Below are 18947 nucleotides of genomic sequence, written 5' to 3' on the forward strand. Positions count from 1 at the left end.
TCATTCCACCGCTTATAAAAGCTAGAAATGGTACGGGTATAAATGTTTTCAAGATCCAACGAATCATGGTACTGTCCTCTCTGGCTTGAGTCATGAGAGCATCTTGAGGAGCAACGGGACAAGGGAGATAAAATTGACCAGACAGAAAATTCAGCTCTTAAATCGCGGGCCTGGTGGACGGATGGTACTTGTGGCTACCTAGGTACCTAGCTTTTGATACTCTGACAAGACAGCTCAAGTAGAGGCAAGACGGAAGAAACTCTAGGCATTGGAGATGAGGTGTCAGCTCTCCATTGTCATTATCATTACTCGATACCAATCATTGAATAACATTTCGTCTGCATCATTAAAGGTATTTGTCTCTTCGATCTCGTTATTTACCTGTAATAATGTAATAAATTGCAAACGCACGATCAGCAGCCACCAGTAAACTCCCCTGATATGAGTTGGAAGTTGCAATGATTATTGACGAACTAGCATAACATCATTTCATGGTTCAACATCCGGACCAACACATATTCTATAGGAATCAATCTTCACTACCTTACAACCTCAAACCTCTCCTCGGCTACCCCTTTCTCCTTGAAATCCAGCTCCTTGTCTTCATACCCTGTGACATTTGCATGAGATGGCCCTTCTTTGAGATCTGCGCGTAAACTTTCGATTTGGGAGGCAGAACCTTGAGCCTCACCCTTTACCTATCGTATCATGTTGGTTTAGGGTAGGAGCAAGGCTTTGGGGGACATTGGGGGAAAGGGAAAGAGATCAAAAGATATGAATAGATGGAACGTACTTTTCCATCATCCGTATTGCGTACCCAACCAACAACACCAAGTGCCCTCGCTTTCTTCTGCGTGAACCAGCGGAAATTGACTCCTGAGAATTTGAATTGTCAACAATGCTTCCTAAAATCACTGGGTGAACGTGATGAGTGAAGTACTGTCCATATGTATAATCAACCATAGATATATTCTACAACGAACCTTGGACTTTCCCGCTCACTGTAAAGGCTATCTGTATGGGTCTTAGTTACGCAACAGAGTTATCAAGGGAACAAGATGCTTGCGGTGCTGAGGATCCAAGCGGGCGAGGGGGTTACCAGGGAGCAGTGACATACACGTTTATCAAGTTTCTCTTCGCGATCCATATTTGATGACAATTCTGCTGTAAGCTGTGAAATTGAAACTTATTTAAAGTCTGTATAATTGGGTTAATAATACATAAATCTTATTTGAACGAAGTTCTAATTCATCTCAAGTCTGGCCAGTAAACTCATTGTCAGACAGAAGATCCACACAAGGCATTTCGTCATTGCTGCTAGGGATGTGGCTAAGGCTGTGGCTGACTGACTAATTAGCGTACATACTCATCTCACCGCTTTTTATATCCACCGGCAAAATCCCGCAGTCTCGAAAAAAAGTTTCTCAATTCCTAAGAAATTCAATTTTCCAAGTTCTAGGCTTGTCAATTGCACATTTTAGAAACTATTACAGCACAATGCCAAAACAAAAAGCTCCTAAGGGTGCATCAAATGATGCATCCTCTGCTTCTGCAATCAATGATCCTCGATTCTCGAATTTCACTACCGATCCGCGATTTCGACTCCCTTCTAAGAAACAGACCAGAACGAAGATTGATAAACGATTCTCGCGCATGCTGAAAGATGATGATTTCTCCAATTCAGCAAAGGTGGATCGATATGGAAGGAAATTGAGTGGCAGTGGAAAGAAGAAGGCGCTGGAGAGATTGTATGTTGATGAGGATGAAGAAGACGAGGACAGTGAAAGTGACGATGAGAATGAGGGCGGAGAAGACGTGGAGGTGGAGGACGACGAGGTAGTAGAAAAGGAACTGAAAAAAGCGGCTGCGGGATATGATCCTGCGAGAGGTGGTGGTTTTTCTTCTTCGGAAGACGAGGATGAGGATGAAGATGAAGATGGAGGAGTGGATATTGAAGAGGAAGCTACTTTTCCAGATATGCAAGCAGAGCAGCAGGCAGTCGAAATGGGAGAGGTTTCTTCGAGAATAGCGGTAGTCAATCTGGATTGGGACAATATTCGATCGGTGGATTTAATGGCTGTTTTTCAGAGTTTCGTCAATCCTGGCGGAAAGATTCATAAGATTTCTATCTACCAGTCTGAGTATGGAAAAGAAAGGATGGAACGAGAAGAATTAGAGGGCCCACCAAAAGAGATCTTCGCAAAGAAGCACGAAGAAGAGGATGAGGATGACGAGGAAACCGATGACGAAGAATTAGAGGAGAAAATTAAGAAGGATTTACAAAAGGCAGACGATGGTAATGAATTCGATGGCGCGGCACTACGACAATACCAACTCGAACGACTACGATATTTCTATGCCGTTGTTGTTTGTTCGGACGAGAAAACTGCAGAGAATATTTACCAGAAATGCGACGGCACAGAGTATTTGAGTTCCGCCAACTTTTTCGATCTAAGATTCATCCCCGATGGTACGGAATTTGATGATGAACCAAGAGATGAGTGTGAACAGGTGCCTGCTGGATATAAACCTACCGAGTTCGTTACAGATGCGCTTCAGCATTCCAAAGTCAAACTTACATGGGATATGAACCCTGAGGAAGCAAGCCGAAAAGATGCAATCAATCGAGCATTCACAGGTAGTCGCGCAGAGATTGGCGAAAACGATTTACGAGCATACCTAGGAAGTGATTCGGAGGACGATGAAGAGGTAGAAGAAGAGGCCGAGGAAAACGCGCCTAAACTATCCAAGAAGGAACTTGAGAGGCAAAAGCTTCGCGCAGCTCTTGGACTAGGGGATGAGCCAACCAAAAAGAAGAAAGACAGTGGCCCTGTTGGTGACATGGAGATTACATTTACAGCCGGTTTAAGCGCCACCGCCAAGGGAAACGTCTTCGAAAACGAGCCCATACCTAACGAAACCACAGCCGAAGCATATATCCGTAAAGAGAAAGAACGCAAGGCCCGCAGGAGAGAAAAGGCCAAGGCTGTTCGTGAAGGAAGAGATCCAAACGCTTCTGATGATGAAGAGAAAGAAGTCGAAGCCAAAGAAGATCTTGGATTCGACGATCCTTTCTTTGCAACCGATGAAGCTACCAAATCCAAAGCAGCAAAATCAGTACGCAAAGAAGAACGCAAGAAGAAACACGATGCGAAACTTAAGGAAGCGGAAGAGAAGGCGTCGAATCGTGCAGAGTTGGAATTGCTTATGCAGGACAATTCGACGGACAAGGCAGAACATCTGGACCATTTCGATATTGCTGAGATTCAACGCGCTGAAAAGGCGAAAAAGAAGAAGGGTAAAGGAAAGGGAAAGAAGGGTGAAGAAATCGAGAGCAAGAGAGGAGGCCTACAAGAAAATTTCCAGATGGATGTTGGTGATGAGAGATTCGCTGACGTCTTCAAGAATCACGAGTATGCTATTGATCCAAGCAATCCAAAATTTAAGGGCACAGAGGGTATGAAGAAATTGTTGGAAGAGGGAAGGAAGAAGAGAGGTGGAGAGGATGACGCAGAGGTTGAAGTGAAGACGAAGAATAAGAAGAGGAAGGTTGAGGGAGAGAAAGGGGATAAGGCGGATCTTAGTAGTTTGGTCGAGAAAGTCAAGAAGAAGTCCAAGATCGTGAAGTAAAATAAAGGACTATTCAGGGTTTGTACTTAGTAGATGTGGATATTTTCTTTTGAGCTACAAAATGATACCATTAATTTTCGAGATCACTGATTGTCTTCTGGAGATACGATTTTGTTGGGATATCATGATTCCCTGTTTGACGTGTAGTCCCCATTCTTTTTCCGATCCTCACATTGTACCTACATAGAGATGAATGTTACATGTACTGAGTAGGACTACTATAATCAAGAAGACGCAAAATAATAGACTCTTATCATGCAACCGATGCTTAAGATAATATGTAGGAGGGGAATAGACGAAATGATAATACACAGATAGAGAAATAAAATCTGCAGGGAATAAGGAGTAGGGAGCTTAAGCGAGTGGCAAGGGGGCCATTCACATGAATAGTATCCTTATAGGTAGCGCGCGATAACCGAGCTTCGAGAAGATGAAATCAGTGGTTTAGTCAAGCATATAAATCATGATATGGAATGGGATGTTTGTCAAATCCTATCCCATTCTCATGTATGAAGTATTGGGTTCTCAAGGTTGCTTCTTTGTATTTATTGGCCAGGTGTGACGGGTTTCTGAATCTTTTAGTTTTACTGGCCGCTAACTATGGGTATTCACTTACTATCACCCATCATAGTTTTCAGCCAGGTATTTCGTTTCTTGTCTAGACATCTGCAAATGTGATCGCGTCAAGAATCAGATTCTGCCTCATTGAAAGAGAGAAAAGTTGCGGTAAGACAGATACCAGGTGGTTCTTGCTCAAGTCACTGTAAAGTGGTAGTGAAGAGATCAAAGAATGAAGCAATCGCAGTCTAAATCATTTCACTTCACTGCACGCAGCAGACAAAAGCTTCATTTTCAGAAGCAAAGTCAGATCGATTCGATTGGAAAACTGAACGATCATATCCCCAAAATAATCGAGATATGAATTCTGCTAATCCGTTCTACCCTTTAAAATGTCCTCTGGTTATCTTCCCAGAGCTGGTCTGCACAAGCTAAAACCCATCGTAAGAATGCCCACCGAGTGGCTGGAAGCAAGAGCTTCTAGCTTACTTCTTGTATGAAGTACCATCGGGAGCAGTGTAGGTAGAACCGCTGCTGCCGTTGTAATACGTGGAGCCATTACCATTAGCATAGTAGTAAGAACCATCTTTTGTACGAATGATCAGCATGCGGCTATTATATGAAGGAGAACCTAAGGCTTGATGAGTAGAGTGGAGAAAAGCGACATACCGCTATTGCTGTAGTGATAAGCTTTACCCGAGGGAGTGGAGCGATTATCATAGCTATTGCCCTGAAGATTAGAGAGTTAGTTTCTTGTTTACAAGATCAATGGATAGTTGAGTGTGAAGAGAATGATCCTAGCGGTCGGGAACTTACTTGGCTGTTGGTACCACTGCTGTTGACAGTATATGGGCTACCGAGAGAGTTACCAGAGCCACTGGAGCCAGAAGTACCCTTTCCAGACATGATTGAACTGATTGTTGATTGACGTGAGAGTTTTCAAAGTTTTTTGTGTCTAAATTTTGCAAGTTTCTTATCAACTTGCAGTTAAGAGGAGGCTGATCGAGGAGGAAAGAGCTCGCAAGTGCCGAAAGTGGGACCTTATATAATCAAAATGAGCTGCGATCGTTCCGGCATCGCAGCAAGCGAATGTAAATGACATGGAATACCCTGCATGAATCAAAGAGGGGAAGTTTGAGCTTAATAAAGCACTAGTGTCAAAGAGAACCAAACAGAATCAAAGCAGTATAAGTTGTGTTACAACTACCTTGCAGAAGAAAGTGAGTACGGGTAAATACGTAATCTTACATTGTGAAGTAGATGATCATCAAAGACATGTGAGCTCTGCTTCATATCTAGTTTTATCAATGGGATATATCTACCTGGAATTTATTTCAATAGTTCTCAAGCTCTCGATTATTATTATTCGTATTGAGAAGAGCGGAAGTGAATATCACAAGAGGAGTAGCTCATTTCCCAAAGAAGTCTAATAAAGATGATTCAAATATAATAAATTTGTTCTTTCACTCTGTAATCATCTGATTCAGTTGGGATGTACGTGCTGCAGCAATGCATGTGCAAAATGCCTTTGCATGAAGCATGAGCTAGATCAATAGTGGTGGATTCTTTCCGAGCCTGTATATGAGATGATGCGGAGTTTGAAGATATGTTATAAGAAGTAATATGAGACAATTCATGCTTGATGATTACGCTGATCACAAGAATAGAGACGACGTAAGCAATCCAATTTTAGTTTCCGTTGAAGATGCGGACTTATTACTAGATATCTGATCTCACTCGAACTTTCGAGATCAAGAAACGTCAACTTTCGAACACAATTTTCAAATTCTCCTAAATGGGCTACTGATGCCATCTGAACAATCTCAATACACTTGCAAATAATGATTAGCTCCTTGATTCATTTTCTAGGTCTAAACAATTCTATATTCAATCTGACAAATTCTTCTCTTCTCTGGAACCCATTCAATATATGTACAGTGGAAGCGAACATAAGAAATATACAGTACACAAATCTATGGGAATAAAATGTCGGCTTTTCCCCTCCTAGTCTTTTTAAATTCTGATATATACCCTTCAGTCTACAGCTCAGATCGTCAAATGCCGATATAAACTTAACATCCCAAACTTACCGCCCACTCCACAACGATAATACTAGCCAGTCGAAGTTGGGACCACAACTACCGTACTAGTCTGCGAGCCCTGTAGAGTAACAACCACCGTACTTGTCGGCGCCGTCAGTGTCAATTGCCCCAGGCTCGAAGTCGGCAGTGTGGAAGATGTCGAACTCGACATTGATATCGCACTCGAAGATAAATTTCCAGCGGCAGCCGAAGAATCCGTAGTGCAAGCTCCGTCGGGACAGTATCCATGATTGCACGTAAAACTACACAAGCCTGAATAATCCGCATTGAGTCCTGGCAGTGGAAATCCAGGCGTGTTTGAAATAGGGGGCGGTGGGACTGCGGTTGAGGAAAACTGGACGCAGGAGCAGGGAGAGGGACAATAGCCGAAATTACAGGAGAAATCACAGAGACCGAGATAATTGCCCGGTCCTGTACCTTTGACGCATGTCTGACCGATCGGAGAAGAAGCAGATGGTGCGGCAGAGGATGTACCTGTGGCATTTGTAGACTCGGATGAGGAGGTAGGATTTGAGGGGCTAGAAGAGGTTGATGATTTAGACCCGCTGAGTCCTACACCTAGACCGACGGCTAATGCAATGATCGCGATCAGTAAGAATATTATCAGCAACCAGAATGTTATCTTCTTCAATCCGCACACTCGTTTCTTTTTAATGGTCTGTGTCGGAGGCGCGTCTTCAATAGGTAACGTATTGTTTTGACCTAATTTATATTCGTTTATGAGATGAAAAGCTGGAGGGGGCGATTCCGGAACTGGTGGGACGTCGTCACCAGGTTCGCGAACGTTTAAGGTGCCGCCATAGGCGGATCCTGCGGAATATGGTTGGAATTTAAGATCTTTGGTTGTGGGGGATTCTTCTGGGTCTGGGGTTTGCAGACCGTCGTCGGGAACGACTTGGAGGCCTTCGTGATCCTCCTGCGGACGTACAATTGGACTGCTTGGGCTGTGTGACATTTTCGCAGTTGAAGCAATGGTGATATCTTGGATCTAAATTGGTGGTGACAAGAAAATCTGGATAGTTGATGGCGAGGGAGCCATCATATTGATGAAAGAAGATTTAGTGTTCCGCAAAAAGGCTAGTTGCCATCGATGCCTTCCTTTGTTCTTGCACGGTGAAATTTTACAAATTTGTATATTCCTTCTAGACCGCCAGAAAATTTGTAGTCTGATGCAGATACTTCTATGACCAATGACTCCGGTGTTGTGAAAACTTTTTCTTGCGAACCTTTTTCTCGCCTTGTGGGACACTCCGAACAGGTTGTCCCTTTGTCTTTCTCGAACACAAAGGGTTGTTGGTTCACACATGGCACGACAAATTAGTGGGAAATTTCTCCTGGTACAAAGAAAGATACTAATCAAGGGTTGTCATCTTCGGGGTAATTGAAAAATCGAAGAATCGAAGAATTTGTTTGGGTTCTAGAGAAACTCCAAAAATAGCTTTTTTTGTTCAACGATTGAAGTAGTTTCTATCAACTTGGCTCACTGGAGTCATTGTATCTTGAAAATCACAGGAAGAATGATAGCAAATTCAAGTCAGGCATGCTGAAAATCATAATTAAATCTCGTGATGCATGTCAAATGCTAACCAAATTTCGAATTATATCCAAGCTAGGTTAACTCCTATTAAATCCGCCGAAAACAAGTGGTATCATATCGGGCCCTCCGACTTTCGCCCTAAAGTTCGAACCGTCCTTACGCCGCAGCAACAGCACTGTTTCTTGACCTTCTCTCTTTTTCAATAAGTGCTATAGCTGATAGCACAAGCGTTACTTCCCACCTTTCACCCCAACCAAGCGCTCTCATACTATCCAATAGTCCAATTTTCGCCATTTTATCGATACTTGGACCGCCTGGATGCGTCCAAGCCGCTAATATCTCCCCGCTAGAGAGCCTCACAAGCTTGTAACCCCTACTCCTGCCACCTAAACCTGCAACTGCCGCGCCGACGCTTTTTTTCCACTCAAATGATTCTTGGCGTCCATCATCAAATGTGTAGGTGAAGTCATAGACCGGTGAAATAAAGCCTGAAGAGTGTAAAGTCGAAGAGGTATTGCCGATAACGAGCTCTATCTTGGAGGAAAAGGTGTGAAGCTCTGCAGTTCCCATCACTGCTGTGGGAGAGGACAGAACAATCGAGGGCTCACCAGAGAAACCAGAATGTACAGTAATGGACATAAATGGTGTCGAGACATGGTGTTCCGCGAGACAAAGTTTCCTCATGCCATCCTTGTAAACCCCAAAAATCGAGGGGAAAAGGTATGGTATTCCGCCGATCACAAAGGAAGGCTGTGCCTGCTGTTGAAATCTATGTGTCGCACCCGAGGAATTTGAGTTTGACGGCGCTTGGCTCTCAGGATATGAGCTAGTGAGAGATTGGCTCATCGTCTTTGGCGAAGCAGAAGTATCGTCTGGGATTTTAGCGCCCATTGCGAATACCTGTGTCAAATGCGAAAATTGTAGAGTTTTGCAGCTTCTCTTTGAGATCTGCTGTAGTTTTGCAAGAATTCTTGTGATAGAAATTCTAGATGAGGTTATGGTCGATTGTCGTTTATTCAATATAGAGGGGTCACAGACCAAATAATATTGATTCACTGGGAGACCTTTATTCAAATAGATATAAATCTATCATCAAGAATGGCAAACATTCAACCAGGCAGGGTTTGATAATGCTTGTAGGTCAGATCACTGTTGATCAATCCAATTTTACGTGAAGAAATCAGCCTTGCTAACCACAAAACGAACATAGCCACCTTAGGCATCACCATAAATGTACGATCCTTGCCTCGCATCTTCATATTCAATCAATCATTGTGAAAGAGTCTGATGCTTCTGGTGAATGCCTAAGCCAAGAACTGGATATGGATAGAAAGGAAGAAATCTTCAAAGTATTTGTCAGAGATGCTTTTGACGAGTCCGAATGTTATTCAGTAACCTCTAAAGGCGGTATGAGATGGGGAAAATATCACCCTTCCTTGAGATGACTACTGACCAGTTGACTGATACACTCACTGTATTGAAAGCGCAAATATCAAGAAATCCCTGGCAGAAATTGGAGATAATACAAGGAGAATCTACCGACTATCTGGTCAACATCTACCAATGTCAATGATAAAAGTCACATGATACCCCACGAGCAGATGAAGGGGTTTGTGAAAGCTAGCACATGATGCATCAGTCGATCATATTTTCAGGCAACACATGTTGTCGCTTTCAGATAGGAGTGGTCATTGATTATTTGCCACGATTATATTGGAACAGTAGGAATGGTGCCAAGACATTGTACCCAGTTCGGTATTCTTTAGTATCACGTGACAAAACTCGTACGGGAATCTTTTCCATAAGATTGGTATTGAGCAAGAAGACCTCATTAAAAATTTATGGAAATACGATTTTCATGGTTTAATTATTAGAAGTATCATTGCAAGAACATATCAGGTCAAACACACCATAAGCAGGTCACAGTGAGTAAATAAAACCATAATTCGGGCAGACAAATGACTGAATTGAAAGGAAAGGTAACTAATAGCTGATTGATCGTGAACCAAATTGCAAGGAATGTGAATTTGTTCATAATATCATCCCGATATGACTGATTGTGGTTATGTGTTTAAGGAAAGTTGATAACTTTTTCCCCCAAGCGGGAGTCCCCTGAATTAACATAAGAAAGAATCTCCTCCTAATTATCCACTATTAATCATGCACGGATGACACTGCTGCCATGTTTCCATGAGCCATTCTCATTCTCCAATGTACCAACTTCATTGACGGGGTTCAAGTTCCTGAAGAACAAGGTAATCTTGTTTTCAACTGATGTGGCGCCCAACTTTGAGCCTGGGAAGAAATTGACTAATTCTTCCTCTTTCTTTCCATCTGTGCAGTGAACAATCTTGTTGTTCTTTGCGACGTAGAAAAGATGAACGCTTCCGTCCTGAGTCATGGTGCAAGCAATTGGTGTTGTGGCTTGAACCTTGTCTTTCTCGACGTAGACACCTCGGTCTAGAAAAGGATTAGCTTCTGAACTATTAGCATAATGAAAGATGAGCATCTCTACTTACCATGCCACTTGTTGTCTTGGTTCTCAAGCAAACGGATGCTATAGTCATGGTGCTGGAAGAACATCCTGATTTTTCCGCTCGAGATTGTGCAACCTAGGGAGGTCCCTGGGAGCTCTTCACCCCATTTCTCGGGGAGAATGGTCTCAGTATGCCATGGGTCCTTTGGAGTGCGTCTAATTTCAACCATACCCATCTTGCCGTCCTTGGTACTTCAATTGAAGTTAGTGAGTTTCCAAAATGAAGAACTATAGATAGTAACTCACGCTGAAAAGTAGGCCCATTGCGAACCATTTGGATTCCATCCACTACCTGAATTGAAAGCCCCACTGGTCAATCTCGAGTATTGCTCTGGACCTTTCTTGACTTCATCTGGGATCTTGACATCCTCCCAGATTGGATTATCTCCCTTCATGCGCTTCACTTTCTCCATCAATTGCTTGTCCTTGTTGATGTAGAGAAGATGGATCTGAAATTTGTGTCAGCAGATGCATATAAGCGTAGTGAAACTGGACATACTGAGGGCTGGTTATCAAAGTTCGCGTCTTTGTCTACATAATAACATGTCATCGAAGAACCATTGTAATCTCCATCTTTTGAAATAACAGTGTCTTGAGTGGTCCAGACACTGCCACCATCTGGAGATCGCGCTTCAAGGATGTTTTGGCCCTCCTGGAAGAAGAGGTGTAGGACTTGATCAGGAGCAGAAGTGCAAGCAAGTTCTGTGGTTAGAAGGGAAGACATTGTGGTGCTATTGTAAGAATTGTAATGAGTATGAGTTTTGGTAAGTAAGTAAGTAAATGATGATGGATATGGAAGCTTTGATCTCACTCTTTCACGGAGATCTGAGGTGTATATATACACGATTTTGCTGCTGCGGTAAGGCGAATGCCCTCGACTTTAGTAAAGCCAAGGGCTGAGGAGGTAACATTCAAATTCTTCAAGTCTGCACTTCCCCCTCATTTGAATACGATCTATTGAACCCATCCGATGCATCCGTAGTGAATATTCGTCCGTGGCTGCATAAGAGAACTGGCATAGTTAAGGAACTCACGAGTAATATAGAAATTACATGATTGGATTTGAGTACTTGCAGTATCGCGTGATCGATTTGATCCAAGAAAATGAGGGGGAGATGGGGCCAAAGCCTTGGATCAAGTGAGTCTATAGTTCCAATTGTTGAGAATGAGCAAGTTAACCCCCACTAGATCATGTATCAGGACTGAAGAATAAACAGGAATCGATGAAATGGCTGATTTCAAAAGTTTGGTCGCCAACAGCATGTCCCTTCTTTGTCGATAGTGACATCTCAATGCAAGGATAATATCGAAGACGCCAGATCAAGCTCTTTGAGAGTCTCCTGTTGCTGTTTTCAGACTTTATCTTCATCTGCCCCGCAAGTCTGCGTATCTCATGGCATATTCTTCGTATATGCCCGAGCTTGGCAGCACGTAGAACAACCACGATAGTGAAAAACCAACCGTACGACGATACTGATCTACTTGATATAGTTTCATCAATATCTCAGTATTGCGGGTATTGTTTCCCGTCTCGGAGGCGGGCTTGCAAGTCTCATACCACCAGATGGCGACAAGACAACTGATAACTGGAGCGACGAATTGAATGAGGATCTATTGGCAGACATGATAACTTCCATGATGCACAGTCGAGGAGTAAGCCGAAATCTCCTGCATTCTTTGATGAAAGTTCCCATTGTGAATGTTGTACCACCAGCTTAGAATACGGCTATGGCCCGTGCTACTGAGGAGAGGTTGTCGTTGGCGAAAGGCCTTCAATACTCAGACGTTGGAGGCTTGAAGCACGGCAACTATGTGTCAAAGCTTGTCCATTTGAGTGGTTGGCCATGCCTTTAGAACCCCTCAAATTATGTGTAACAGATGTGCGGGTATGAACGGCCGATGTCATAACAAATGGCTTTTGAGATTTATGAATCAATAATCATAACGTAATGAAATTAACCAGATAGTGCAAAAGAATGGCTCATGGATATCTGAAAGTATGGTAAAGTCTGCTTACACAGCATTGAAGTGGTGGAAGAGGGGAAATGAAAGCGGAGGCTTGAACAAATTATGATTGCTCCATGCACAAGCTTGCAACCGCCAATCCGGATTCCGTAGCAACATGTACTTCATGTCCAGCTAACGGAGGTCCCCCTCTTGATGCTTCCAGCTAACTGTCACTGGATATTAAGCAGAAAGAAGGTGTTTGTTATGAGCATACCTAGGTACACATCAATGGCTTTTTGTCGGTAAGAAACAGCCTAAGTCGGCCCGGCCCGCAATGGTCTGTTCCGCTCTGCAAGTTGCGAATGACTAAGCATCATCAATTATAGTCAAACCTCTTGTCATCAAACCTATTGGCGACTAGCAACATTTCATCTTTCCTAATCTCCTCTCATAAGATATGTATGCTATTTGTTATATCATCGCACTGTATCAACTGAAGCCATATCCTAATCACAGCTACCGAAACAGCCGTGCTCGGCGCTGAGATGAAGATGATGGAGGTAAAAGAATTGCTACCCCTACAATACAAGCCAGGTACCAGATAAATCTCTTTTGACTTCAATCATATACGATACTTTGTAAAATCGAACACCTTTAATATATTATACATAAACTAGCCAATCATGCCGTGGTAAAACCTTCTCAACAGATCTCGACCGAAATTACGGCTTCGGAATAACGATGGCCGAGTGAATGCCGAAGATAAGCTGGGGTTTGTTGCACGTCTACAAAAAGGCTCGCAAAATTGCCAATTTAGCGATCATCAATGATCCGAACGCGAAAAAGTGTAACGTGACTCGACGAACTGATATCTCGGTTTGTTCACATGTGATGAAGATTAATATTGTCGATACATAGGTCATGGAAGCGGATGATAAGAAGCCCACTCTTGTGGCTTCAACAAATGATACCTATTCTTGTTCTATATCAACTTCTCATTTGCGCGAGCTGGAATTGAGGAAAAACGACGCGGCGCAAGACGGAACAGAATCTGTGGAAGATGAGGGGTTGAACAAAGACGAAGATCATAGGATCAGAGATGAAGATTTGGAGGTTAATTATTTTAAAAGTGCGCAATGGTATGGTTACCGCTGGACCTTTTTGGTGTATTCACAATTACTAAATTCAGTAGGACACCCGACGGAACAACTCTCCTGACTTCCTCCGCCGATAACCAAATCCGTACATTCATCCTGCCGCCCACGCTTCTCGATGATCCTTCTACTCCACTATCTCTCACTCCCTACACATCACACACCTTTCCTACCCCCGTGAATTGCATTGCTCCCTACCCACACTATTTACTCTCAGACCCCAGCACAACCCTTTATCTCAGCTGTCCTAATTCCCTCCCAATCCGCCTCTCAAACATCCTATCTCCAACTGCTACCCCCCAAGCCAGCTATAAACTTATCTGCCCCACCACCGAAAAATACCTTACACCTGCATCTATTCTCTGGAGCTCCCCCGGGACCCATTTCCTAACCGGGACCGAATGTCTCATATCCCACTTCGATATCTCTCGGCCCGGATCCGGTCCCGTCACTAAGCTCCCCACTATTCCTTCCAAACGCCATAAAATCAAGGGTGGCGGCGTGGGAATGCGCGGTATTGTAAGTGCATTATCGTTGCAACCATGTCCTGAACCGTCTGGTACAAGTATTCTCGCAGCCGGCACTTGGACAAGGTGGCTTGGTCTCTATGATGCTTCTGGATTGGGCGGAACCGTTGCTACATGGGATATTTCTTCAGCAGCTGATAGTGAGGCAGGGGTTGGAGGGCAAGGGGTTAGTGAGGTGGGGTGGAGTAGCTGCGGAAGGTACTTGTGGGTTGCGGAACGGAAGAGCAGAGGTGTGCTTGTATATGATGTGAGGGTTACTGGGAAGCTGATTGCTTGGCTAGAGGGCAGGGAAGCGGAGACGAATCAAAGGATGGGAGTGGATTCTTTCGAAGGGGAGAAGGGGATGGAGCTTTGGACAGCGGGCACAGATGGTGTTGTGAGGGTGTGGGAGGGAATAGGGAAGAAGGAAGGGGGTGTTGAGTGCGATTGGGAGTGGAAAGCTCATGACGGTATGTCATTTCTATACTCTGCATCATGGTTTATATACTGACTTCAATCCAATAGATCCAATAGGCTCGACAGTATTACATCCATCTGGAACAGTCATAGCAACATGTTCAGGCCAAAGAGCTGAAACGAACATCGATCTTGATGTTAATGATGATGAAAGCTCACAAAATTCGCTGCAATTACCGCCTAGGACACCTAAAGATACAGGCAGAACAGCAGATAATAGTTTAAAAGTGTGGAGTTTATAACACAAAAGCTTATTTCAATTATTGTATTCTATTTGTGAGCATATCCAGCGATTCTTGCTTCGCTCACACAAAGCCAATTCTTAGCGGCAAGTAAATGATGCATAAATCCGGCAAGATATTCATCAGTCATTACAGCCCTATAATCAACTTCTTCTACACGGATCCACTCTCTACTCCCATAGCTGATCAACAACTCTACTGACCCTTTCCAAAACGTCCCTTCCCACTAGCCCGCCCAATCTCCTAATCCTATCTTCCAGCCCCATCACTACGAACAGTGTCAATCCATAAGGACCCACCTCACGAATCATCTCCATCTCCCTCTCATACCCCTCATCACCCATTTTACATCTCGGCTCCGGCTCTTTCAACTCCGCAATCGTTGCTTGAGCCGCATAAGCATTCATTCCCGCTCTTCTCAGCCATATCTCCCAGTATGACTCCTGCTCTAGCAGTTCTAGATCTAGATTCGAAACGGTATCTTCAGAGTGTTGAATGATGAGATAGGAGATATATTTTGCCATACTTTGATCTTCGCTGTTAGTCTTGTCTACGGGAATGTAATTCACAATGATGCTTGCGGGTAATGTTAATGTGAAACCGACGAAATCAGCCCAGGCGACACTATCACTTTCGCATATAACGGTTGTAGGGGAAGCGACAAGAACTATTAAACTCTCATACCGTGCACTAACTTTCTCCATTCGATCACGAATCGGAACGGCAGTCTTATGCCCAGGTAGTGGCTTTTGCTTGATATGTTGCAGAGTGGTAAGAATAAGCCCCGTGCTTGGGGAAATGATAATGTCGGCTTCGTGAGTAAGACTTGAAGTTATGGGAGAGCGGATCACGGAACCTGGATTCCAAGCCGTAGTATTGTGGGCGGAGAAATCGCGCTCGCAGATCTTTAGAGTCGGAATCAGGGCTTCGAGGGAGCGGAGAAGAGAGCGGCTTTTGAGTATCGTGGAAGATAGAATTATAGAGATGGGTTCTGTCGGGGCATTTATAATGGGTGTCGGGAGAGGCGAAAGAGAGGGCTCAGGCTTTTGAAATTGAGATTCCTTGCCCAGGGCAATTTGATTCGATGGCAGACGTGCTGGAGAACCAGGAACTGGGAAATGAGAACTTTCAATCAGCCTTGGTTTCTTTGCTCCTCGTATCTCCATAAAATTATCAAGTTCATCCCTTGCAGAAAATATACCACCAAGTAAAGAAGTTTGTTCGCCGACCTCTGGGCGTGCTCTCTTAGTAATTGGTAACAAATTTGCATTCGCTATCTCTCGACGCAGCTCTGGAGTGATTAATGGCTTGAACAGAACCATTAAGTCTTTGTGAGTATTGAGGTTGGGTTGACATGCCGGCTTTTGTCGTTGACTAACATCTTGTGTTTTGGGGTCTTGATTCTCAATTAATGGTGGCGTTTTCACTGATTCTTTTGGGAAATATCCCAACTCAAGTTCGTCATCATCATAACCGTCATCATCAGCATCTTCCTGAAGAATTCGAAAGCCCTCCCTCTTCCAGGTGAGATTTGAACTTGTGATCACATCATCATTTTCTAAACTGCACACGAACGCCTCCCAAGTCTTCTCGTTGCCCATAGATTCTTCGACCACATTTCCCAGGTTATGTTCAAATGGTACCCATGGTACCTTCGAGTGCAACTTCCTTAGTCCAGGCCAAAGCATTGAGGGACTAAGACTGATATCCTTGGCTACTTTCGTTAAAGCCAAATTAACAGCATTGACACTGCGGAAATTAGTAATCATCCAAGGAGGTCCAGGTATACTGAAGTCCATCACGGGTACTTCGACACGATTTCTCGTATCTGCGAGCCTCTCTTGTTCAACTCGATGTTGTGCTCGTTCTCCGTTGTCGCCGAATGCCTCTTCGAAGAACTTGGTCTCAATTACGGGTTCGGAAAACACAGACTGAGGTCGACTGCTGAGTAGAAATTCCTCCACGATGTTATTGAAGTGTACGCCCTTAGGCCCTGATTCTTCGAACGGCTTTGGTGGAGTCAAAATCTCTTCTACTTTGAGATTCTTGATAGGTCTTTTATTCTCTACAGGAGATGAAGATGGGACGAAATTTCTGATACATTCTGGTGGTGAGTATAGATCTGCAGGCTTCACACATTGCTCATTGGAAGCTGGAGTTGTTACTTGAGTCGCAGATCGATTGCGTAAAGATGTCGGCAGATCTTCCTTGAATACATCATCCTCAATCCTTTTGAGGTCCAGCGAAGTAAGGGAATCGGGATCTGAAAGTATTGGTATTTCGCAGCCCGAAGAAACAAAAGGAAGAGGACTATCAGGTAGTGACGCTAGCATTGGAGAAAGTGGTGGTGTAACATGACAAGAGACCGGAAATTTCTAGAGCCATTAGTACATAAAATAGATGAGATGCACCTGAAGGAACCAGTACTCACTCTTGAATGTGTTCTCTCACTTTCCCAAATCTCTTGTTCATTCTCTATCGTTAACGTTGCTTTTAAGGCTGTGTGAAGATAGACCATCGAGTTTCTTGTTACTTCAATCTTCTCATTGGCTATAGTTTCGAATGCCTCAGTTTCGAAATTATAAAAGTCCGATGGAAATCCCAATCCCTCATTGTTCTCAATACTAAGTAACTCTAGTGGCAATTTGATATCTTGAGGCCTCACTTCAAACCCATCCCTTCTTGCAAATCTTCTGACATCGAAACCGTGGTCGCTTTGAAGTATGGGCATTTCGATCCGCAGATTTCTGACATCTCTTGGCCCAAGTAGAGAATGCGTCAAAGTATCAATAGATTCTTTATTCTCATTTTGTGCTATAGATGTGAGAAGTCGTGCGGCACCGATACTTACCGAGAGTCGCTCATTAGTATTGGTTTCTGGTGTAGTAAATAAAGACAGATGATCATCATTCAGATCACTAGAGGAACTATGACGAGCATCTCCTTGCATCAAAAGTAAAATCTCCACCGAAGTATTGTCAAGTTGATGATCTCTAGATACACCGATCGATCGAGCAAGCTCAACAACCGGAATGTCTACTTCCTCACGTTCTTCTGAAAGACTTTCTGCGTCTGTTAATTGAGACAAAGTTTGGTTTGTCGCATCATGGCTCATAGTATAATCCATCGTGGTGTCCTGGGGCTCCATTGTGTAATCCATTGAACCATCTTGGGAACTGATGTTATTGGCCATACTGCCATCTTGTATATCCACAAAATCATCCATGGTGCAATCCATCATAGATTAATGATCGTAAGATGCAATGGGCAAGAGAACACAAACCAACCGGATAAGAATGGTCATCCTTTCTCAATCTCCCCTAACACATTGAAAGTGTAAAAAGAGTGTTACAAGCTCAAGAAGGGAGATGCCTAAGATACTCATCAAATTTTCTTAATGTTTATAGCAATGGGATAATGAGGAGAAAGAGAAGATTTGATAGTGCCATAGACGAAGGTGAAAGTGAGAACCAAACTGAAGAGTAGTGGCTCTCAACACGTGATGCGAGGTTTCAATGGAGGGGAACTGTTTCATTGCAGGACTCAATCCTATTGAGCCATACGGTGGTACTGAATGAAAGTTTTGCACCGCAATCATGGAAGTGATTTGAAGATTACCTAGTACTCACTAGAGAGCCCCCAGATGCTCTCTGACCTGATAGTGGTCACTCGAAGTGGGTTCAATTCAACCCACGTGATAGTTGAGTATATCCTAGGAGCCTCGAGCCGGCTCCCTCAAAACCCTTGATTTACGAGGGAGGCTCTAGTGTCCGTCCGATCAATGCATATCACGCACAATATTGACTTTTTGATATCATTGATTTTCTGAGACAACTACAAGGATCATGATTATGCCTTCCCATTAAGGAAGAATCTCGAAAAACTCAAAGAGATGAACCCAAAAGAAGAAACGGGTAACCGTCGCATTCTGATTCGGGGGAAATTGGTTGAGGAATAGAGAAAATGATTTCAAATACATCCTTATCTATCACGATCATGCGAACTTGCTGCCATCACTTTTTTTTGACCCCGGACCGCCAAGCTTCAGCGCGATACGCAGTAGAACGCATAGTCAGGAGTAAGCGTTCATCACTCAATACAATAAAGAAGAAACACATTGCAGTTTGATTTAATATACAGAGGTAGGCAAACGGTGATAGGATTGTGTCCCTTATATTAAAATCAAACAATCCCACGAAACTGAAGTGGATCAGCACCAGGGCTCGTCAAAGTCTTGGCTCTTTGCATGAAACGTTAT

At 43.5% G+C, this 18947-nt stretch overlaps 8 protein-coding genes across 8 annotated transcripts; 2 read left to right on the forward strand and 6 right to left on the reverse strand.

Moving 5' to 3' along the window:
- Nucleotides 1-539: 539 nt before the first annotated feature.
- EAE97_004871 (uncharacterized protein) lies at nt 540-1147 on the reverse strand (the record flags this gene model as incomplete). The annotated part of the gene is made up of 4 exons (XM_038875383.1): nt 540-698; nt 794-876; nt 984-1014; nt 1118-1147. The coding sequence occupies 4 exons, from the start codon at nt 1145-1147 to the stop codon at nt 540-542; spliced, it is 303 nt and encodes a 100-aa protein (XP_038733740.1).
- A 350-nt stretch (nt 1148-1497) lies between these two features.
- EAE97_004872 (uncharacterized protein) lies at nt 1498-3630 on the forward strand (the record flags this gene model as incomplete). The annotated part of the gene is made up of 1 exon (XM_038875384.1): nt 1498-3630. One exon carries the CDS (start codon nt 1498-1500, stop codon nt 3628-3630), a length of 2133 nt encoding a protein of 710 aa, XP_038733741.1.
- A 1043-nt stretch (nt 3631-4673) lies between these two features.
- EAE97_004873 (uncharacterized protein) lies at nt 4674-5094 on the reverse strand (the record flags this gene model as incomplete). The annotated part of the gene is made up of 3 exons (XM_038875385.1): nt 4674-4774; nt 4858-4918; nt 5005-5094. The coding sequence occupies 3 exons, from the start codon at nt 5092-5094 to the stop codon at nt 4674-4676; spliced, it is 252 nt and encodes an 83-aa protein (XP_038733742.1).
- Nucleotides 5095-6300: 1206 nt separating this feature from the next.
- Nucleotides 6301-7245, reverse strand: EAE97_004874 (uncharacterized protein; the record flags this gene model as incomplete). Its single annotated transcript, XM_038875386.1, has 1 exon — nt 6301-7245. The coding sequence occupies one exon, from the start codon at nt 7243-7245 to the stop codon at nt 6301-6303; it is 945 nt and encodes a 314-aa protein (XP_038733743.1).
- A 738-nt stretch (nt 7246-7983) lies between these two features.
- On the reverse strand, nt 7984-8718 carry EAE97_004875 (uncharacterized protein; the record flags this gene model as incomplete). The annotated part of the gene is made up of 1 exon (XM_038875387.1): nt 7984-8718. The coding sequence occupies one exon, from the start codon at nt 8716-8718 to the stop codon at nt 7984-7986; it is 735 nt and encodes a 244-aa protein (XP_038733744.1).
- A 1267-nt stretch (nt 8719-9985) lies between these two features.
- Nucleotides 9986-11087, reverse strand: EAE97_004876 (uncharacterized protein; the record flags this gene model as incomplete). Its single annotated transcript, XM_038875388.1, has 4 exons — nt 9986-10287; nt 10347-10555; nt 10610-10812; nt 10863-11087. 4 exons carry the CDS (start codon nt 11085-11087, stop codon nt 9986-9988), a joined length of 939 nt encoding a protein of 312 aa, XP_038733745.1.
- Nucleotides 11088-13231: 2144 nt separating this feature from the next.
- On the forward strand, nt 13232-14689 carry EAE97_004877 (uncharacterized protein; the record flags this gene model as incomplete). Its single annotated transcript, XM_038875389.1, has 3 exons — nt 13232-13449; nt 13503-14440; nt 14496-14689. 3 exons carry the CDS (start codon nt 13232-13234, stop codon nt 14687-14689), a joined length of 1350 nt encoding a protein of 449 aa, XP_038733746.1.
- Nucleotides 14690-14859: 170 nt separating this feature from the next.
- Nucleotides 14860-17915, reverse strand: EAE97_004878 (uncharacterized protein; the record flags this gene model as incomplete). The annotated part of the gene is made up of 2 exons (XM_038875390.1): nt 14860-17064; nt 17121-17915. 2 exons carry the CDS (start codon nt 17913-17915, stop codon nt 14860-14862), a joined length of 3000 nt encoding a protein of 999 aa, XP_038733747.1.
- Nucleotides 17916-18947: the final 1032 nt, after the last annotated feature.

Source organism: Botrytis byssoidea (genome assembly GCF_014898295.1).
Source record: "Botrytis byssoidea strain MUCL 94 chromosome Unknown BBYS_008, whole genome shotgun sequence".
Lineage (NCBI taxonomy): Eukaryota > Fungi > Ascomycota > Leotiomycetes > Helotiales > Sclerotiniaceae > Botrytis > Botrytis byssoidea.